We start from the raw sequence: 24,304 nt of genomic DNA on the forward strand, positions 1-24,304 counted from the left end.
CAGCAACTGCACAGTTGACTCATGCAGATGGCGCGACCTTGGCAATTGGTCAAGTTGATGCCTGTTTAGTTTTGCCTATGTAACAATAGACATGACATGTGAGGAACAATATGCTGCTCTCAAATTTTGTTTCTGCCCCAAGAAAACATCAGCTGAAGCATATGAAATGTTAAGAGGTTTATTATGAATCTATAACACAACTCGCAGGTGGTTTATAATGTTTAAAGATGGATGTAATTCAATCACAAAAATTGGCAGTCCTAAAGCTCCAACCCCTGCTGTCACCATAGAAACCATAAACATTGCTTCTGTAATCACAAGAGGAGATTGTATAACAGTAAAGCAACTGACATAGATATTGAGAATATCAGTAGGAAGCATACATGCATGGTATTCTTGATGACCATTTGCATATGACACGTATTTGTGCATGCTGGGTTCCAAGATTACTAACACCTGAGCAACAGCAAGTTTGCATGGAGGTCTGTCAGAAGTTGCTATGGACGGTTACTGAAGATAGTGAGGTTCTGCACAAAGTGATAAGGGTGGATGAGACATGGCTTAACCGCTTTGACCCATATAGTAAGCAACAAAGCTCTGTCTGGAAGTCTACATCATTGCCAACACTGAAAAAAAAGCAAAAGTTGTGGCTTCTGCAGGAAAGGTTATGTAATCTCTTTTTCTTGACATTCAAGGAATGGTTTACCAGCATGACATATCACTATTATGGGACCTTACTACAGAACTGTACAGCACATTTTGGATCACATTCATTGCAAAAAAATCCAACTACTTTTGATTTAACCAATATCCCTGTTCCAGCATCAGATTATACACTAACCATTCATGCTGCTTGCCTATCACAATGGATAGCACTCTGGCACTCTCAGACTAATAATAAACTCTTTCAGTTTAAACATGATCCGAAAATTTGGCGCTCCAGTATCCGTACATTGAGACGAGAAGAAGTAGTCCTTTCAAGGGCAAGAATAGAACATACCCATCTGACCCACCTTCATTTACTCACAGGAGATGATCCACCACAATGTACACATTGTTCTAATAATTTGACTGTAAAACATATTCTTATTGGCTGCCCCTATTATAAACAGGCCAGAACTTCATCCTTGATCTCACTGGTTAATCTTCATAAACCAATAACTCTTGAAAATCTCATTGGTGATAAGGTAAATATTTCTGAATTTTTTGACTTTCTCAGGCAAACTGGGCTTTTCAATTATTTCTGATTTCAGATTTTCTTTTGATTTAGGGAAAACTCATGTTTTAATAAAATAAGTGAATAGGCACATTATAGTCTTAGCAGCTTATGTGCCATTAAGCCTCCAGAACAATAACAACAACAACAACATTCATTGCAATGATATACAGGAATTTTGCTTGCAGAGACAAGGAGGTAATTATACTTTTGTATAAAGCAGTGGTCATGCCACACCTTGAGTACTGCATACAGGTCTGGAGGCCTCATTTTAGGAAGGATATAGAGTTACCAGAATGAGTACAGAGAAGGGCAACGAGATTGGTGAGAGGAACAAAGGGGTTCTCTTACCAGGAGAAGTTTAATTTCTGTAAATTGTAGCATCTGGAAACTAGGCACCTGCGAGGTGATCTAATTGAGGTGTACAAGGCTTTGATGGCTTGAGCAGGCTCAATGCTGATGGGATACTCTCACTTGCTGAGATTAAGAACCTGAGGGAGCATAGATTCAAATTGAAGAAAGACAGTTGTAGAATAGTTGTATGGAATTTTGCCTTTAGCCAGTGGGTGGTTAATTGTTGGAACAGACTTCCATCTGTTGTTTTGGAAGTTGATAGCTTAAATAAATTTAAGGCTGAACTAGATAAACATTTGGACTGACCAGATGGGTAAAATGGGAAGGTTTTTTTTTTTTTTTGGCCGATGCTCTATAGGCTTGCTTTCTTGCATCATATGCCTCAACTAATGCTAATGACTACAACTGCATGCAGGCGGGTGAATGCTGCATCATGACATCACATTGCATACTGTTATCGAGTACAGCTAGGCCTCAAATAACGCGAGTTCGATTAATGCGATATTCAGTTAACGCTATTTGAAAAATTATACCACTTTTCACTTTACACGATGGCACCTCTGTAGCCAGGAGGGAAGAAGCAGCAGTGCGTAACGCACGCTTCTTGATTAGACCGGGGTTCGATCCCATCACCACCAAATACGGGGATGCAGAAAGATCAGGGAATGATCACTGCATATTCCCGGAGCAATATGGCCTTAGTTGCTAATGCTCCTAAAAACCAAATAACAAACAAACAAACTTTACACAATGCAAATTTCGAGTTAACGCAATCTTTTTTTATTTATGCGATAGTTGAAAAAGATTTGAATCGCGTGTTAAGCTTACCGCGAGTCATACGGTCAATAAACAAATGTTTGCCTGCTGCCTGCCTCGGTGTGTTCCATTAACCATCGGAAGAAGACGTGTTTGTCTCCTGCTAATAAAGTCAATGCAGACTTGCATTTAAAAATTCAAATTTTTAAATGAGCCAGATGAAAATGTTACCACGAAGGAGATAATGGTAAAAGAATTAGATGAAATCTTTCGTATCGCATAGAACCTCAAACAAAAGGTTTGATGTTCTCTGCAATATTTATTTCGCCAGGGCCTAGAGAAGCTTGTTGTCGGCTATCGGAAATTGATTGATGAAAAGAGAAAGTCAACATTGTTCAAATATTTCTGCAACAGTAATTTCTTCAAGGTGCACCCAGACCAAAAGAAATACCTAACAGTTTCGTTTAGTAGTTAGGTCCAAACAACTTAATAAGAAATGCTGAAACTGTGAATTACCTCGAGTTAGTAGTTCGCTCGGTGTCCGACAGATGTCGAGTATCGCTGTGTTTCCCTCGAAAATTTAAAATATTCCGCGGCGCACAGTTTAAGAACCGCTGTTTTATGCAATAAACATTTAATTCCATACTTATTTTCATTATCTTTTACATTATATACAGTTAAAAAGTTATTTAAAAGGTATTTTTAAAATTCTTTATGGCCATTCCAGAAGGTCAAGGACCAATTATAATTTATCCTATTGGTTATTATATTCGATTAATGCGTTTCCGCCTTGCACGATGCGCTCGCGGGATGAATTAATCGCGTTAATCGAGGCTCGCCTGTACTTAGCCAGCACTTATGTCAAATTTGTTCCTCATCTTCTCTACAGCCTTCACCTTACATCCTACAATTTTTTTTTTTATTTCCAAAGTTAAAAAAGGAGCTGCAAGGAAAATATTTCCAGAGTTGCAAGAAGTTGGAAAGACATTGGAGACAATTCTCAAATACATGTCAAAAAATAGCATCCTCCATTTTTTGACATGTTTTTGAAGAATGGCAGAAATGTTGGAGTAAGTGCATTTTATCAAATAGGGACTACTCTGAAAAGGGACCATCAAAATATGAATGATTAATAAAGGTATGTTGTGAAAAAAAAAATGAGCATTCTTTATTGAAGAACTCTCATAAATTAATCACATAGAAAAAATATCAGAAAGCAGACTTACAACACTGCTGTTGCTTTCTCCCTTTATTTGTGCTTGAATTAGGATATTACGGCCTCCATAGCCGAGTGCAGTAGCACACGCTCTTTGAGTAGACCCTGGTTCAAGCCCCTGACTGCCAAATACAGTCAATCTGCCTACCCATATTGGACCAAGGTGGCAGATTATGGTCCATTTCCCTCAACATGAATCACTGAGGAGACTTTGATTCTGCAGTAAGTCGATAATGGCAGCAGTTAATTTTTTTTTTTTTTTTTTTTATAACATTTCAAGTTTGGGTAAATTTATTAACCAAAAACTAGCAATCTACAAGTGCTGAGATTACTGGACATTACACTTGTATTAGTATTAGCCATATGGTGCATGGAAGCCTAAGCCTTTTGCTGCATCAGCAAAAAAAAAAAAATGTGCATCTGTGCGTATTTATATACACATATATAGATATATCTATTTATTTAATAATTAATTAAAAAAATAATAAAGAAATAAAATAAACTTTCTACTTCATGCCCTCCTCATATAGCTACCTATTCAGCTGACCTTTGAATTACTCAAAAACTAGTCAAACTGCCAGCTTCAGCAACTCATGGATGCAACTTATTCCATTAACAATTCACTGGCTAAAAAAAAAAAACCCTTCCCACAATCCTAAACCTCTTACCTTAATTTGGTCTCCTAAGGTGCTCATTACTAAGCTCTGTTAGCCCACATATCATTGTCATTCTATCAAAACCTCATATGTTGAAAATAACTGCTTTTCAGGAGAACCATAACATGCGAGGTTTGGATGGTCACAATATGCAGCCAATGACATGCATGGTTTCCTCATTGTCTTAAAACACTTGTTTTGATCGGCTGATTACTTCTGAGGTTTTGAAGGGCAATGTGGGACCAAAAATGAAACTCATTACAAACAAAATCAATTGTTTTACGAATTAAACATACGAGGTTTTTATTGAATGCCAACGATATTCATTGCTCATATGGGCCACCTTTTTCTGATCTCACTAGATGCATTGCTTGTGTTTGGTGGGGTAAAATAAAATAAACTACCTATTTGACTCCCTTCTCACATAGATACCTTTTAGTTGACCTCTGAATTATCCCCAAGCCATCAGTCTCAACCACCCATGGTCACAACTTATTCCAGTAATTAACAACTCACTAGCCAAAAAAACTTCCTGCAATCCTAAAACCCCTTTAATTTGAATTTTACCCCTCTGTACTTTTAATCTCAGTTTATGGCCCCTAGTTCTGGAGTCATTTATAACAGTGAAAAAGTTCACCCTCATTCATTATACTTTTCTCTCTAAAACCTTATGTAGCTCAATTAGGTTTTTTCTAAGGTGCTCATTACCAAGCTCTTAGTTGGTATGAAAAGCCTAATAACTTCTATGATTACTTCTCTGAATGCTTCCCATTTTGAATTTGTTGTTGGTAACATCGTTAGTTTGTCCCACTGTATAGAATTTAAAAACTGTCTGAGACCACTGTAGTTGAAGCCTTGATGTTAATTATATCTTCAAGTAAATTCCACATCAATACCCTGTGATCTCTGCCACCTAGCGGTTCTTTTATTTGCAGATTCTTAATGCATGAAGAATCACTGCTGATAATCAGACCAACAATATTGCTCTCTGTTGTTGCTTCTCTAACATACTGCTGTAGAAAACAGTCATCCAATAAACCTATAAATTCACTGTTTGAGTAACCAACCCACAAGTTCCAGTTAATATCTGGAAAGTTAAAATCCCCAATTATAATACATTTGGATAACATGTAGGTTAGTGCAAAAGCATCATTTTAATGTAGCCATCTACCAAAGTAGTTAAATTAATTAATTAAATTGGCATTGTTTTGGTTATATCTCATATTGTGAATACCTTCACGAGTTGCCATGGTATTGTACTACCTTGAATAAATAACACTTCACCAGTGGAGAAGCCTACTGTTATTTATTCTCAGGTGATACCAAAGAGAAGCCAACAAGCTTTGAAATGGTACCGTCTGGGTGGGGGTATCTGCTGAGAATAAATAACAATAGTCTTCTCCACTGGCGAAGTGTTATTTATTCGAAGTAGTACAATACCATGGCAACTCGTTGTGAAGGCATTCACAATATGAGATATAACCAAAACGATGCCAATTTAATTAATTAATTTTAACTACTTTGGTAGATGGCTAAGTTAAAATGATGCTTTTGCACTAACTTACGTGTTAGTCATTCTGTCTTGTAGCATGAGGCCTTTGCCCTTAAATATTTTATAGTCCATATCACTGCACACCATCAGGCATCTCTCATATTGTGAAGTTATACTTCATAACTGGGTTGTCACTATGTTGTGTTGCAATAGTGACAACACTTAGTGACTGATAAACTGACTATGTTACCAACAGTAAATTCTAAGTGGGAAGCATTCAAGGAATTAATCGTGGATGCTACTAAAAGTTTCATACCTATCAAGAAATATTGTTCGAGGTTTAGGCCTAAATGGTTATCTAATAAACTAATGAGACTTGTAAGAGAAGAAAAATGCATGGGATGCATATAAATTATCAAGCGACTCAGAAGCCTATGGCAGATATAAGCTAGTCTGTAATCAGGTCACAAAGGAGGTTAGGCAGGCAAAGGCAGATTACGAGAAATCCTTGGCAAAAGATGCTAAGAAAAACAGCAAGGATTTCTTTACTTATATAAACTCGAAAAGAAAGGGGATGAATCTGATTGGTCCATTTGACATCAATGATTCGACTGTTGATGATCCTGCTCAGATAGCAAACAAACTGAATGAGTATTTTGCATCTACATTCACACATGAGGAATTATTAAGGTTTGAAAATGGCAGAAGGTTATCAAATTGTAGCAGGATACTTAATCATTTTCTAATAACTGAAAGCAAAGTGGAGGAGAAATTGTTGAAGTTAAACATAAGAAAAGCACCTGTGGTGGATGGGATCTATCCAGTTATATTAAAGGATGCGGCAAAGCAACTAAGCAAACCCTTAGCCATAATTATGAGAGCATCCTTGGACTCGGGGGAGGTTCCCACAGACTGGAGATGTGCAAATGTATCCCCAATTCACAGGGGGGGGATCGAAGGGTGACACGAGTAATTACAGACCAGTTAGTTTAACTTCTGTTCCGGCTAAAATAATGGAGTCACTGGTTAAAGATGCATTGCAGGATCATCTAGACAAGACTGCAGCAATAATTCAGACACTGCATGGGTTTGTTAAGGGAAAGTCTTGTCTGACACATTTGATAGGATATTATGATGTGGTTACAAAGGAACTGGATGCAAAAAATAATTTTGATATCATATATTTGGATTTCAGGAAAGCTTTTGACACTGTTGCACATGGAAGACTATTGTACAAATTGGAGCAGAATGGTATTAAGGGTAAGTTGCTACAATGGATAAAAGGATGGTTAAGTGGGAGAAGACAGAGGGTGGTAATCAATGGATGCTGCTCTTCATGGACTAATGTTATTAGTGGTGTCCCACAGGGTTCGGTGTTAGGTCCATTGTTGTTTTGTATATTTATCGATGATATTGATGAAGGTATATCAGGCTTAATGTCAAAGTTTGCAGATGATACAAAGGTTGGCAGGATTGTTAATGACAGTAATGGCAGTGTGCTACTGCAACAGGATCTAGATAATTTGGGCAGATGGGCTAAGAAGTGGCAACTGAAGTTTAACCTTGACAAATGCAAAGTACTGCATATGGGTAGAAGTAACCCATGAGAAACGTACCAACTGTGTGGTACTACACTTAAGGTGGTAGAAAATGAAAAAGACCTGGGAGTAATTGTGCAGTCAGATATGAAGTTTTCTGAGCAATGCAGACAGGCTGCCAGGGCAGGTCATGGGGTTTTGTCAATGATATATAGGAATTTTGCTAGCAGGGAGAAGGAGGTGATTGTCTCTCTGTATAAGGCAATGGTCAGGCCATGCCTTGACATGAGGACTGCATACAGGTCTGGAGGCCTCATTTTAGGAAGGATGTAGATTTACTTGAGCATGTACAGAGAAGGGCAACAAGATTGGTGAGGGGAATGAAGGGATCCTCTTACCATGAGGCTTAAGTTCTGCAAATTGCAGTGGCTGGAGACTAGGCACCTGCGTGGTGATCTGATTGAGGTGTATAAGGCCTTGAATGGGTTGAGCACGCTGAATTCTGATGGGATCCTTCCACTTGTTCAGATTACGAACCTAAGGGGGCATAAATTCAAATTAAGAAAAGATAGATGTAGAATAGATGTGCGGAAATTTGCCTTTAGTCAGCGGGTGGTTAATTGCTGGAACAAACTTCCATCTGTCATGGAAGTTGATAGGTTGAATAAATTTAAGAAGGAACTGGACAGGCATTTGGAGGGAATGGTGTGATTTTTTTTTTTTGGCCGATGCTGCATAAGCTCATACACTTGCTTTCTTGCATCACATGCCACTACTACTGCTACTTCCCTACTAGGTACCCCAGTGTTGCAACACTAGGGTACCTAGTAGGTTACCCTTGTTGGTTTCCCTACTAGGTACCCTAGTGTTGCAACACTAGGGTACTTAGTAGGGAAACCAACAAACTTTGAAATGGTGCAGTCTAGGTGGTGGTATCTGCTGAGAATAAATAACAGCAGTCTTCTCCACTGGTGAAGTGTTATTTATTCGAGGTAGTACAATACCATGCCAACTTGTTGTGAAGGCATTCACAATTTGAGATATAACCAAAAAAATGCCAATTTAATTAATTAATTTAACTACTTTGGTAGATGGCTACATTAAAATGATGCTTTTGCACTAACCTACATGTTAGTCATTCTACCTCGTAGCATGAGGCCTTTGCCCTTAAATATTTTATAGTCAATACATTTGGATTTACTGGCTCATTCTATTTCTCTGTATAGTTCATATTTCTACTGTCATTTTTGTTTTCCCAGTGTCAATATCACACCAGTGACTCAACATTGCACTATCCATCAATGTCAACTGGATGCACTACCTTAGATTTTAAGTTCTTCTTAACTAAAAGCATAACTCCTACCTGTCATGTCTGTCCTTTTTGTATACATTGTACTCCCCACATTCAAATTTTGCTTTCCTTATACCTGTAATGACACCATGTCTCTGTCATTTGCACAATGTCTGCATTTGATGAATTGACAAGCAAATCAAATTCGTCAATTGTGAAAGTTGGTTGTTCCAGTAAGACCCAGAAACAAAATTAATTAATTAATAGCCAATCTTGTATCTATATTACCCCTGTTTCCTCCCTAATAAAAGTATGCACTAAACCTTTAGTAAAATATATCTAATAACCTAGGCTGATTTTGTCTGAGATTTTGAATGCCATTTCACACATAAAAGCCATTAAGTTCCACTTAAAACAATATAGATAAATTCGTTGAATAAGTTCATCAACCTACAGAGCTCTAAACAGATAATCTATACCCAACCATTTGCAGAAGGTTAACAGTTTAAGAAACGGTCATATGCTTTTCCACAATACCAAATATTACTGTAATGCTGTTTTAATATTGTTTAAAACCTATAAGCTGGAGTTTTCCGCTTAAAAACTTCGAAAAAATGAATTTTCTATGTAAAATATAAGATACTTATACATACTTGTTCAATTATAAGGTCAGGCTTAGCTGGTGGCAGTTCTGCAATGGAAAGATAGTGAAGAAACCTTTGTAGTTGTTCTAATAAAGCTATCTGCTGTAAAATACCATCGTGGAGATAAGATCTTAACTGAAAAAAAAAACAGAAATTAACCAGTATGTAAAAGTATGTTGTTCAATACATTCCATAATAAAATAACAGCCTTTGAAAATTTGAATATTAAAGTAACAAGTATATTTACAGTAGGGCCCCACTCATACGGCAGGTTAGGGTCCAGACCCCTGCCATAGCCTTTTTTTACTTGCAAATGCATATAAAAGCCTAATGTTTACATTATCATATGCTGTAAACATATGGACTTCTTGGACTCAGCTGCTGAGCACGTCACGATGAAAAATGCCAAAAAAAAAAAAGCAGAACAAGTGGCGAACATAATGAATGTGGATATAATTGAAAACTGCCATATTAGCAGAATGCCGAGAAGTGGAACGCCAAAAAACAGGGCCCCCACTGTATCTAAAATGATCCGTGGGGACTAGTCTATAAGCTGATTACGGAGAAGGTCCATCCTGGGGAGGTGTTTCAGTCCATCATGACCACAGGCGAGACTGAGAGCCTTACCTGGAATGAATCCATAGATACCATCTTGGATGAACTGATCCGCCAAGACATAATGTGGCCCGAAAGTTCAACACAAACTAAAATGCGCATGGCTCACCTAACATATCTTGCGCCCTCAGAGGAGGAGATCGTCACTGCGGATGAAATTGAAAACGCAATTTCAACAATGAAAAATGGCAAATGCCCAGGCTTGGATCTCATGGAAGTGGCCACAGTCAAGAGAATTTGGTCACAGTGTCCAACTTTACTCATAAATCTCTTTAACTCCTGCCTGACCCACGGCATCTTTCCGAAACCCTGGAAGAAGGCCAACTTAAAACTTCTAGTTAAAAACCCGGAGAAATCATCAAACCTACCCACCTCCTACCGGCCAATAGCTCTTCTCCCAGTGCTGGGGAAAACCCTGGAAAAACTCCTGGCCCAGAGACTGAGAGCCTATTACAACAGGAAACATCTTTCTTCTGAATCCCAATTTGGGTTTACCCAGGGCAGATCAGCCGTGGATGCCATTGTAGCACTGCAAAACGCCATTGCAAACACAGAATCAAAGTATGTCCTTGGTCTCTCGGTTGACTTCAAAGGGGCCTTTGACACCATCTGGTGGCAGAGTGTCCTTGAGAGGTTCCGAGAGGCCGAAGTGTCAATCCCCATCTATCGACTCCTAGCGGACTATTTCAATGATCGCAGCCTAGTGGTCTTCTCTGGAGAATGCCATGTCACCAGGCCAGTTACGCGGGGCTGCCCACAGGGATCTGTTCTTGGCCCACTCTGCTGGAACGTGGTCCTTGATGGGTGGCTTATGCGCCAACACAACACGGCAGCAAAGATTGCATTTGCAGATGACCTCATTATTCTACTACAAGGGAATTCAAGGTTATCCTTGGAAAGCGCCGCTCAAGAAATCCTCGAAGACCTGACTGCCTGGACTACCACACATAAACTAGAAATCTCCTCAGACAAAACCAAACAGATCCTGTTGAAAGGAAAACTGGATATAAAACGACCACCAAACATAAAGATTGGAAGCCAAACCCTAAAAATGGTCCCTACACTTAAATACCTTGGAGTGATGATTGACAGTAAAAAGCAATACATACCCCATGCAAAATATATACTCCAGAAAGTTAAGACAGTAACAGGAAAATTAATTCGAATTACCAGAACCTCGTGGGATATCAAACCACGCACCTTGTTGCTTTACCACAACTGCATTCTGCTCCCAATCATAACTTACGCTGCAGGTGCATGGGCAGGCAGTATACAAAAACATACTGTTAACAAAATAATCACTCAAGCCCAAAGATTCTTCCTTCTGGCATCCACCAAAGCGTGCCGCACTATATCAACATCAGCACTACAGATAATTAGCGGAAAGCTCCCAATTAAATTTGAGGTCATAAATACCTATCTCCAATATTGCCGAAGTAGGAACATCATATCTATTTTTGAAAGATACCAAATAGATAGAAACCTCACAATTAAAAAAGACAACGAGAGACTACGGGAACTATACGTCATAGACTGGCAAGAGAGCTGGACCAATGACAGCAAGGGGCGGACAACACATCTATTCCTACCTCAAGCGGCGGAAATAACCAAACAAATAAGATCGTGGTTTAATCCGGGACTCTACCTAACATTCCTCCTTAGTGGTCATGGCAGCCTGAACTCGAGGCTAAACGCACTGGGATTATCAGCTACCCCGTGCTGTAAGTGTGGGGGCCTGGAAACGGTCCAACATATCATCCTGGAGTGTCCCTACTACACGGATTACAGGCTTCCCCTTCAACTCGAAACCAACGTCTTTGATACAAGTGACTTTCCACGGTTGGTTGCTACTGAGGAACACTATAAACAGGTATCGACTTTCGCGGAGCGCGTTTTCAAAAGAAGACAGGCGATACAAGGGAACAATCAGAACTGACTGGTTGGACTGGACGAACTGGGACTCAATCCACACTGTGATGTGCGTCATTAAACTGGAACCACGTGGTGGTCCACCACAAATGGACATGCCACTCTGGGCAATACTCACGCTTAAGTGTCATCAATATGTGTCTTCAATATGTGCCCTAAACTACCATCAACTCACCAGACCAGCATGGGCTCGAAAATGCCAGGGCCTTTGCCAAAATGGATATTAAACCATGTAAATACAGACTTTCACTCACCATGAGGCACCGCACTAGGTCAGGATTGAGCCCTGCGAGAGTGGATCCATCACAATTGAACAGTCCAAATCATGTGTCAACACTAGTATCTTCCTCACTAGGTCAGGATTGGGCCCTGCAAGTGTGGGATCTACTACATTTGGACGGTCCATAAACACGTAATGACTAAGTGACATACCTAGATATCCCTCACACTAGGTCAGGATTGGGCCCTGCAAGTGTGGGATGGCTTACCACGTAATACTAAGCTTATAACCATGTTAAAGGAAGGGAGAAAGGAGGAAAAAAAAAAAAAAAAAAAAAAAGAGAATCTGGCTGCCTCCTCGTGGCGCGGTACGGGAGCGGGGGGTCGGGACTAGTTCTCCGCGGCCCCCTGCTGCTAAATGCCAGATGCCAGCCACAAACAACATACACAACACATTACACACACTAATGACAATTATAAATAGTAACCGCGATAGATAACTTAAATTCCGTAAAGGCTCGCGTACTTATCACTCACTAAATACTTACTATAATTATAAATCACACTCAAATCTTAAATCTTACATTCAACCTAAACTTAAACTAAAATTAAATTAAACCTAACTCTACCTCAAACCCGACTTAACTTCAGCTTAACTTAAAACTAAATTAAATTAGGAAACATCAACCATAAATTAAACTTATAACTTTAATTAAACAGTAACTCAAATCTAAGCTTAAACTTAAACCTAAACTACAACCTAAACTTAAACTCATCTATAACTTAAAATTAAACCTAAACCGAACCTACACTAATGTCAAAACCAGCTTCATAATTACTTAACTCAAACCCAAACTTGCCCACTAAATTAACTAACACTCAACTTAAACACACAACAGAACTTAAACTTTACTCAAACTTAACTTAACCCTAACCTAAAACTAAACACTAAACATTAACTTAAATTAACTAAAACACATTCAAACGATTTGATCTAAACTTCAACTTTAAACTTAACTTTAAACTTAAATTTTAATTAGATGAACTAAAAAAACGATTCTGCTGGCACACAATTAAGCTTAACGAACGGCAGACATAGGGGACACCCTGGAAACCGCCAGTAAACTACAAAAAAAATACTTTGACTTGTATCTAAAATGTATATCAATTTTAAAAAATCGAAATACAGGCGGGCCTCGATTAACGCGATTAATTCGTCCCGCGAGAACAACGCGCAAAACGGAAACGCGTTAATCGAATATCATAACCAATAGGAAAAATTATAATTGGTACTTGACCTTCTGGAATGTCCATAAAGAATTTTAAATAACTTTTAAATAATACCTTTTAAATAACTTTTTAACTGCATGCCATGTAAAAGATAATAAAAATTATAGAATTAAATGTTTATTGTTCAAAATATATAATGGAGAAACTAACTATTTGCTACAGAAATATTTGAACACAGTCGTTTGAACAGTTTTGGCTTTCGTTTTTTCATCATACAATTTCCGATAGCCGACAACAAGCTTCTCTAGGCCCTGGCGAAATAACATGCTTCTTTCGATGTTAGGATCAACATCCATTACCTTTTGTTTAAGGTTCTCTGCGATACGAAAGATTTCGCCTAGTTCTTTTACCGTTATCTCCTTTGAGGTAACATTTTCATCTGGCTCACACTCTTTTTCTTCAGCTTCTTCGTGCGCACGCTGTTGCTCTATTTGAAGGAGATCATTGTCACTTAGCTGTTCTAAATGCGAATTCAGTGATTCTCGAACGTTAGCCGCATCCAAGCCTTTGAAACCAAGTTCATTACCAATATTAGTTATGTCTTCAATAACTTTTTGAACTGCATCTTTGAAGCAAGTAAAATCGTTTGCGCGGGGTAAAAGATGCTTCCAAACTGCTCTCATATTGCTGGCTGTCACTTCTTCCCATGCTGCATGAATGTTTTCAATGGCCAATCGTATGTTATATTTTTTCCAAAATTCTGGTACAGAAATTGCATTATCTCCTGTTATAGCTTCAAGTGCCTGTGCAAAGGTTCTGCGGAGATAGTAAGCCTTGAAAGTTGCAATCATCCCCTGGTCCATGGGTTGCAATAACGAAGTCGTATTCGCCGGTAAAAAAACAACTTTCACATTTTCATTTAAGTCACCAAGTGCAGAAGGATGTCCAGGTGCATTATCTAAAAGCAACAGAGCTTTAAAAGTAAGATTATTTTTCTTGCAATAGGCTTCAACTGTTGGACAGAAATAAGACGTAAACCAGTCTTCAAATAGGGCTTTGGTCATCCATGCTTTTTTATTTGAACGAAAAATGACTGGAAGAGTGCGATGGCTGTATCCTTTTAAAGCCCTAGGATTTTGTGCACGGTACATAAGCATGGGTTTCAATTTAAAATCACCTTCAGCGTTACCTCCTAATAAAAGTGTTAGTCGATCTTTTGAGACTTTATACCCAGGTTGTGATGCTTCATTTGCAGCCAAATAAGTTTTAGTTGGCATCAGTTTCCAAAATACGCCCGTTTCGTCTACATTAAATATTTGCCGATCGTCGTATTCAGCATCCTGAATGATTTTTTGCAATTCTGCAGGAAATTTGGCTGCAGCATCTTCATCAGCACTAGCAGCTTCTCCTGTTACTTTAACATTATGCAGTCGTGCTCGATTTTTGAAACGTCCAAACCACCCTGAACTAGCAACAAACATTTCAGTCTCCCCTTGATATTTTGTTTCTTTGAGCTTAGTAAAAAGGTTAATAGCTTTGCTCTGAATATTGTCCTTAGATAATGGAATTCTTTTTTGATTGCAATCTTCTATCCAAATTGATAAAAGACTTTCCATTTCAATCATTATTAGAGTTCTGTTTCTGGTATTTTGTAAGACAAAAGAAGATGATGAAACTTTACCTTTCTCTTTATATTCGTTCTTACGGCTCAAGATAGTTCGTACGGTAGACTCACTGTATCCTACATCTCTTACGATTTTCGCATGGTTTGCACCACGTTCATGTTTTTTAATAACCTCAAGTTTATCAGCTCAAGTAATAACTTTTCGTTTTTTTTTATTACAATCACGTTGTTTTTCACTCTTTCTTTTATCCATAATTAACAGGGGTAGAAAATTAGAATTTTTAAATACGTCTGCACGTGACTTTATTAGGTGGAGACAAACAAGTAACACGTCTACTTAGTTGATGGAACACACTGAGGCGGGAAGCGGACAAACGCTTGTTTATTGGCAGTCAGACATTTAGTGCGCGATTCGAATCTTTTTCAACTATCAGAAATAAAAGATCGCGTTAACTGGAAATTTGAATCGCGTAAAGTAAAAAGTGGTATCATTTTTTCCAATCGCGGTAACTGAAAACCATGTTAATCGAACTCGCGTTAAGCGAGGCCTGCCTGTAGTACCAAATAAATAAAAATTGTAAAAAGATATAGTATGAGGCAGAGGTGTAGCAATTATGAAATATGAATAAATTAAGAATCTGAAAGAATAGGCAAAAGCCATTTCTGTCTCTACTGCTTGGGATTCCCATGCCTTTGGCATGTAGTTTTCTGTTGAATTATGTGATATTTAACACTATTATGTTAAGCTAGACTCTTCATTATTTTTATATTTATTACCAGGATCATGTTAATTAATTGCAAGGCAATTCATTGTATGATAGTTGACTGTTCAGTGTATGCAAAAATTTAGTGTATGACATTTTGCTGTATGTGACAAATTTGGTGAAAGACAACTGGTGGCTACAAAAATTTGGTGAATTCTTTGAGAGAATTTGGTGTATGGGAAAGCAAGACAGAAAATGAAGACTATCATGCCATGATGTAAACAGTGAATTTAGTGATCGTGATACTGTTCTCGATATTTTATATTTTTGATGGATGGAGTGTACTAGTCACCTTCATTTTTAATCCACATTATATTCCCCCTCCCTTTTTAGGAACTTCTATTAAAAGAGTGCCACGGTCATGTAAAAAGATTGGGATACAAGAGAACCTTGTCTGCACTTTATTTTAACTTCTGGAAGTTGCATATTTTAGGAAATACACATGGGGAGAGGTTGTTCCAGAGACCAAAACTAGAGATCATTAATGGATGCTAGCTGAATAATGTGCATCTTCTGATGTTTGGTTTGTAACCTGTGCTATAGTTTTTATTCAGAGAAGTTAGTACTAGGCTAGTGCTGTGGATAGGTTAAGGGTAGGCAGGTAACTTCCCTGGAGATTGTGTAGGGGTTAAAATTGGAGTTAGAGTCCCCACATGAAAAAGTGATAATCTTCATTTCTGTTCCTTTCAACCAGTTTCTGTTCCCATAATTTTCTTCTTGCTTCCCAACATTCAATGTATGCTCCTGGAAAAGTATAGGATTCAACTGTGTAAGTATATTAAAAAAAATGACTTTCCAACTGTCTACGAGAAGGATCAATTTTCCACTCCTTTTATACAAAAGGAGTGGAAAAAAAATATATTTTCTGTTTTCCTAAATTTCTCCATTCCTCCTTTCTAAGTTGCCAAGGTTTCTCTTTTACGTCACTGATTTTGTTAATTTCTGATCTCTGTGTGATACAAAGTGGCCCCTTTATTACCCTTTGGCTCTAAATTATTCCTGGCTTTTGCCTATTCCTTATGATTCTCACACTTCCATCCTCCTATTATATATTTTTACAGTTTTTATTTATTTTTTTTTGGTACTATAACAATTTTTTTTAAATTGATATATTATTATTATTATTATCTGTTTATTTCTCTTTCAAGACACCCATAAACAGCATGTAGCTAGAGGGTGTGGTTACATTATTTCAGTATTTACAAGCATGTTTACATGAACTTATTTACAAAATTTGGAGATGAAAAAACACAGAGCATGTGGTTAATGAATTAATTATTAAGTTGGTTTAATTTTTTACTAAATAATTGTTAAAAGCTAAATATTATTATATAAATTATTAAGTTAGTCTTCTTATTATATTTGTACCTGCCGGTACACATTACCAAAGATTTCTGGTCTATACATTTTGCCTGTACATAGTTTCTCTAGATCTATATTTAAATTATTAAAATAATTCACAGCATTCGCTGGGAAGAATTTCCCCAGAGAGTCCAATTGAGTCAATTCGCACTTGAGACTTGATTCTTCCCTGTTTATTCTCAGTTGTATCATCAAAGGGCGAGTGATCACGTTTCCCACTTTTGGCGCATCTATTCTCTCTGTTAGTAGCTTTGCCAGAATTAAGGTATTTCTGGTTATGATGATATATTTCCAGGGTGTGATGTCCAGATTGGCAAACAAGACTGCTCTTGAAATGGTAAACGGTTTCCCGGCGATCTTATTTAGCCATCTCAGGAGCCAGTATTCTACTCTAAGAAGGACTTATTATTATTATTATTAGCCATATGGTGCAAGGAAGCCTGAGGCTTATGCTGCATCAGCCAAAAAAAAAAAAAAAAAAAAATTCCGCATTACTCTGAGAGAGAGAGAGAGAGAGAAAAGTAGAAGGAAATCACCAAGAAAGCAAGAAAGAGAAGAATGATGATATCCAGCTCAGGGCCCAGGTTTGCCAAGCCCATACTCACCAGATGTGAGCCCCTGGGGTTTAATGTTGTTTTAATAATGTTTAATGTTGGGGACTTGATGTTATTCTTGCGGGGCCGATGACCAGATAGTCGATGTGTACAATGGAATCGGCGTAACGCATTTAAGCATGTATTGAATCATAAGATGAGGGCTTCAGAGACCAGTGAGTTCTTGTCTAGTGCTCCGGAGTGCTGTGTATGTCTTTTTCCTAATGTGTTCAAAGTGAGGTATGAAGTTTAATCCTTCATTTCACTTAAGGCCAAGGTCGACATGTGCAGGGGATTTTTGGACTCTGGTAGTATTGTTCACAAAGATCATAATTTCGTTTTTCTTCTTTTTGTTGGTGAAGGTCATTTGGGCAGTTTTATTTTCATTAAGTTTCAGGCCAATGTAATGTGGATATTCTTCTAGCTTTCTGATTGTCTTGTTTACTTCCTCTGATAAATGAGGTGTAGTTTCTTGTTCTTTAGAGGTTACAAAATATTTCAAATCGTCAGCATATGTAATAAATTGTTCACAGTTTTGAGCTAAAAATGGGGCTAGTGCTATTGTGTAGAAGATGGCAGACAATACACCCCCTTGAGGTACTCCCCTGGAGGTACAGTAAGCTGCTGTTTGTTTCCCATTTATTGCGATATTTCTTGAAGGGTGTTAGTCAGAATGCTTAAAGTGCTTCCTGAAATGAGGAAATATTCCTTGAGGATTACCGTTATTGCTGGGATTGAGACGTTGTTGAAGGCTGCTGCTACATCCAGGAAAACGATGTCTAACTGTTGTTTATTATTTAATGCTAGTTGTATCCATAGTAGAATCTCCATTAAATTTGTAACAGTCAACCTTCAAGGAAGCACAGAATGCAAGTATTCTGGCCTGTCCCCAAAGCAGTGCTGATTGACGGTGTTCAGGATTGCTTTCTCAAATATTTTTTTGCAGAGAGCATCCGATTGCGATGGGCCTGAAATCTTTACTGGTTTTAGGATTATTTATTTTTGGAACTGGTTTTACATAATATCTCTTCCATGTTTTCAGGATAACCCCCTCACTTAGTATTTGTTGGAAGAGGTGGTGGAGCAGGTCGATTATACATATTTTTATCGTGAATTGCGGGAACTGGTCCGGCCCGATCGTTACTTTACTGGGGAGCGAGTTAAGTTTCCTTTAAGTTTTCTCTGGTGATATTAATTTTACGTAATATGTTTCTAGCTCTATTTTGGTTAGTGTCAGTGGTATCCATTAGTCTCTTAATCATTTTCTGCATCTCACGGATGTTTTCCTCACAATTTTTCTGCTTTTCATTAAGAGGCTTTCCGAATGTGACTCTGTCCACTCTCTAAAAAGCTGGTCCATCATTTCTTTTTTGTTGTTTTTCTTGCTTACTATTCTCTTTCCTTTTTTGAGTTTTTCCTTCATAACCTCAAAGTATGCTTGTCTTTTCAGTTGAATGAACTTTGCCCTTTTGCATTTGTACATAGTCCGATCAGTCGGGTGCCCAGTTCTTTTCCACTTTCGGTAGAGCTTTTGCTTCTTTTTAAACATAACTTTAACTTGTGGAGTGAACCAGGTGTTCGCTCTGTCAGAGATCTTTAATACTTTCACTGCTCCTAGATGGGCAATACGCAAGAGTAACCGCAAAATCTCGTCTATATCTTCTTCAGTGGACATCTTATATAGACTTTGAAAGTTGTATCGTGCTAAGCATTGCAAGATAACCTCGCATTTAATATATTTTGTGGAAAATATCAAATTCGATTCATTACCCTGATGTGTGTCTGATCAGCAGTCTGTCTTTGAAGAGCAACTTCCATTGAGAGCGCACAGTGGTCGGAGGAAAATTGTAAGGAATTGTCAATTAAGTTAATATCTTGCACGTTATAATAAATTAAATCCAGGTGGTGTAATCCTCTTGTCGCAGGTGTTGTTAACTGTTTCATTCCGAGTGCTTCTACTGTGGCACCTAGCCCTGCTTTTGCATCTTTATTCCTTGGCAAAGGGATATTCAGATCTCCTAAGATGATTGTGTCAATATTTACATCTAAATTTGATACTAGCCAGGTAAAGAACTAATTTCTGGTCTCTCTCGTATGTTCTGGTGGCATGTAAATAAGACAAACCTGTACCTTGCTGTTCTCACCAGAGAATGTGGTGATAACAGCTTCAAAGTTATCAGAATTAGAGCTTTGTTCTTTCACAGTCTGGAAGTCATATTTATATAGCATCATTACTCCTCTGCTTCTTTTGATCTCTCTCTCCCTCTACCAATGCACTTGTAGCCTAAACTGTCTACCAGAGCGTTCAGCTGCTTATTATTTTGGAGCCATGTTTCTGTCAGACAGATAAATGAGTATTCTGAATTTATTAGCAGACTTGGCAAGGTGTGGAGTTTACTGGATATGCTGCAAACATTTTGTAAAAAAAGGGAGACTTTTGTATCTCCTTTCAAGACTGGTGAGGTGTTTGTTAATTGCTATTGCTTTGTTAGGGTGTTCACTGCACTAGTAGTGGGCCTTGTCGATTGTTCTCTGAATCGTTTAACGAGGTGCCACTGGGCCATATGTTTCTGTTCAGTAGTTGGGCTTCACAATTAATGGGGCAAGATATAGTGAAGGAGGAGTAGGCAGGGTGTCTAGTTCGTACTTGACGTACCTCAACATCGATACCAATTCCCTCAACACACATTTCTCTGATGACACCAGGAGTAATATTGGGATTGATTCGCGACACAAATATTTTCCCTCTCGTTTGAACCGAAGTGATGTTATACCTTTTGGCAAGACAAGGACGTTATCCTGTGGGTAACCTCGGCGAGGAAACAGGAATTTTATGCGTAGGATTGCTGTTTGGACATGTTGCATCATGTTGCTGATTGTTAAGTAGTGGGTGGCTTTCTCTTTTAGAACTTTGGTAAGCCAATTTTTATGAAGAGTAACCATCTGTGAGTAGGTAAGTTGTTTCGGTGCATATGGCTCTAAGTTGGAGCAGTGATTCATATCTATGCAGGGTTGGCTTGCGGGTAACGCAGTGCTAGAGACAGTTGTCTCTGCTCTGTTTTCTGTTCTGCAGTTTGGATTTCTTCTGTTCGGGAAGTAGGTTTTAGTAGTTTCCACAATTTCAGGGCTTATCTGTTCCGGGGATCAGCTTCGTGCAATACTGTTTTTATTTCGCCTGGGAGGGTAGTCCTGAGACAAGTATCATGCTCTCTCTTTGCTTCTTTAGGATAAATAGCAGTGCCACCTCGTAAATGTTCAGCTGTCTGGTTATGTCGTCTGTTAATATCTTGTAGCTGTGCTAGGACAGTGTCTAGTTTCTTATCCGTTACTTTCTGACTGGCAATTAGTTTCATGTTTTGTTCTCTTAGTTCGTGATTTTCCTTTTGCATGTCCTGGAGAGTTTTGAAAATGGGGAGAAAAAGTTCTTCTAGTAAGTCTTTCTGCCTCCATATTTCATGGGCTAATTGGTTGTGATTCACTTCATTTTTATCTTCTCTTTGAGATTCATTACAGCTCACTTCTGTAGTGTGGTCTAAAATTTTACTAATATCCTGGAGGTTGTCACTTGTTTTCTTGTGTTCACATTCTTCCAGGCATGTGTCACAGCCTAAAATTTGAGCTAAGGAGTAATTTAGTTTCCCATTCTGCTCTGTTACAATGTGGTTGCTAGTGGCTGTGGGGAGGGGGTCTTCATTTTCTGAGTCACTAGTGTCTATGATACATGATGGCGCTTCAGTTGTTCTGTTCTTCTGTTCTGTCATTTTCATTTGTGGACCTACAACTTGTGCAAAGAAACTTGTGTCGTTTCTGAATTAAACACACTTTATCCACTTGAGAACAGCAGCTTCCAATTATGATGCTGCACCATGAACACTTGATCGTGTATTTATTTGTGGTCTTACAAACACTGCACATTTGTTCAGTTGACTCTGATGGTTGTTTTTCCATGCTGAAGAGTAAATTGTATGAGCCTGTAATAGCCAACTGAATTCTTTAATCCTCCAGGGAAGGGTTGGCTGCTGTAGGAGAGCTCTTTCTGACTTTAGCTCTAGGCAATAGTGCCTAATTCTTTAGCGCAGCAGGGTGCGTGACCTTGAGGGATACTTGCAGGGAAACGAAGATGAAATAGCAAGTCATAAACATGCAGAAAATCATTAATAAAATTTTACCTGAGCATTGATTTCTTCTTCTGTTGGTATATTCAGATGGAGGGATCATACACTTTCTATCAGTATTAATCATATCTAGTAAATGACTAATAGTTAAGTGAAAATAGACGGAGCACAAATCTTACACTGCTGTCATCTCCGCCACCTAGTGGCGGCATTCTGTGAAATTAGTGTTCACAGGATGCCGCATATTCCAGTGAAATTAGTGTCTTCAGCTTTACATGCTATTTCATTATGGTTTCCATATTTGTTCATATAGCTTCTTAGTATTCTACTAAGAAGCTATTTTTCACTTGCATATCTTTTCATAATTTATGTATATATACTGTAAAATGTGAGTACACTTGGAAAAATATATGTTTCATTAAATCTATGGATAATCTGTTTTATAAACAGTGACTAGCTGACACCTTCTTCTTCTGGCATTATAACCCAGGGCGAGTCTTAGCCTTCTCGACAATGTTCCATCAATAAGCCCTCCCAGATGGCAGACTTCTCCAATCTCTTATTCTCATGGTTTTTAAGTCCTTTTTCTACATCATCCATCCAACTTTTTTGTGGTCTTCCTCTCACCCTCCTCCCTGTAGGTTTCCATTTAATTATACTCTTAGTTGTTCTCTTATCATCCATTCTCTTAACATGTCCCAATCAAGTTGTTGTTGTTATTTGGTTTTTAGGAGCATTAGCAACTAAGGCCATATTGCTCCGGGGGGGATATGCAGTGGTAAATTCTCTGACCTTTCCGTATCCTCCGTATTTGGTGGTCATGGGCTCAAACCCCGGTCTAATCAAGAAGCATGTGCTACGAACTGCTGCTCCTGCCCACCTGGCTACGGAGGCGCCTCCCAATCAGGTGAATCTCTGGCTCTTCACAAATGTGACGATGTCTGCACCCTGAATAAGATGGTCAAGTTCATGGTTCATCTTGATCCTCCAGGAATCATCAACATCTTGTACGAGCCCAAAAAATTTTCATAAAAAATTCTATGTTTGAACACTCTCAACAACTGCTCATCTTTATTCATTGATATGCAAGCTTCACAACCACAAGTCACAACTGGTCTAATGAGGCTTTTGTCTATTCTTAATTTTAAATGTCTGTTCAATACACTGGACTTCAATATTCTTTCGTGTACATAGAAACATCTGTTTCCACTCAGAATATGGGCCTAATTTCATTAGTAATAAAATTGGACTTATTTGCGAACCTAGGTAGTTAAAATTCTGAACAAGCTCAAACAAAAAGCCTCTGGTTCTTAAATTTTCAAGGTTATCTGCTAATCTCTAAATTTTTTGTCTTCACTTCCTTTTATTTATATATTTTGTCTTCATTTAATTTATCCTGAATCCTTTTCTTTGTGCTTCACTATCTAGCCAGGCCACTGTTTCCTCCAGTGCTCCTTTAGTCCTGCTGATGATAACAACATAATCAGCATACGCACAGACCTATACTGTCTTTATGCCTAGTCCAGTCACTTCTAATTTTCTGACAGCCACCTCCAAAACCAAGTTAAATAACACAGCAGAGAGTGCATTGCCTTGTCTAACACCAGCATTAATGTCAAAGGGAGTCGTAAACTCATTGTCTATTCTCACCACTGCTTTAGAACCAGCCAGGGTTGCTTTTATGAGCCTAACAATCTTTGCAGCTGTACCTAGGAGAAGGAGATCACTTATCATTTCCTCTCTGTTAAGGCAATCAAAAGCTTGTTGGAAATCTACATATAGGTTATATAAATGTATATTGTACTCAAGTTCTTTTTCTTATATCTGCCTCAAAATGAAAATCTGGTCAGTTGTTGAGCAATTGGGTCTGAAACCATGCTGACATTCTTCAATGATTTTCTCTGATTATGCTGTCAATCTGTTATAGATAACTCCTGACAAAACCTTGTAAGTTACACTCAGTAATGTAATACCTTTGTACTTAGAACAAAGCAGTTTATCATCCCTCTTGTGAATTGGCTGTATGATTCCAAGTGTCCATTCATCCGGGATTTTTCCTCTGACCATATTAGTAGCATCAAATTATGTATTCTTCTCCATAGTATTACTCCGCCATTCTTGAGCAACTCTGCAGTTATTCCATTAACTCCTGATGCTTTAAAGTTCTTTAAGCACTTAATAACTTTTCGAATTTCTTTGAAACTAAGGTCTTCAATGTACGGTTCTACCATATAGTACAATAGCTGTTTTGTCCCAGTCATATCTCCTATCAAGATGCTCTCAAAATACTCTTTCCACTGTTTCAGAACCTCCTTTCTCTCAGTCAGAAAGTTTCTTTCACTATCTCTACATGCAGTAACTTTCAATCGGAATTCCTCCGTAGTTTCTTTAATCTTCTTATAAAACCTACTTTCCTTCTTGTTGTAACATTCCCCCATTTTATCGATCTTCCTCTTCGAAGCCTCTTTCTTTTTCTTTCTACACGTCCTAGCTACAAAGATCCGTTTTTCCTTGTAGTGCTATTCTGCTGCAAACATTTCACATGGCTTGTCTCTTCAATTCTACTGCTTCTTGGCACTCATTATCATACCATTCCTCATTTCTTGGTCGTGCTGCACCCAAAATTGCTTTCTTTATACAAGTCAATTCATCTTCAGTCTTGTCGCTGTTTTCCTGTTCCTGCAGTCTTC

The 24,304-nt window shown here is 38.2% G+C and overlaps 1 protein-coding gene across 2 annotated transcripts in view; it reads right to left on the reverse strand.

The window, feature by feature from the left end:
- LOC150080764 (zinc finger MYND domain-containing protein 10-like) overlaps positions 1-24,304 on the reverse strand; it is a 131,239-nt gene that overhangs the window by 63,836 nt on the left and 43,099 nt on the right. For both annotated transcript variants that reach the window (XM_090381671.1, XM_090381670.1), the window contains exon 6: positions 9,173-9,298. In XM_090381671.1, coding sequence (XP_090237797.1) covers positions 9,173-9,298 — 126 coding nt within the window. The remainder of the gene's footprint in view (positions 1-9,172; positions 9,299-24,304) is intronic.

The sequence above is a fragment of the Mastigoproctus giganteus genome, chromosome 9 (genome assembly GCF_048544385.1).
Source record: "Mastigoproctus giganteus isolate SK-2022 chromosome 9, ASM4854438v1, whole genome shotgun sequence".
NCBI lineage: Eukaryota > Metazoa > Arthropoda > Arachnida > Uropygi > Thelyphonidae > Mastigoproctus > Mastigoproctus giganteus.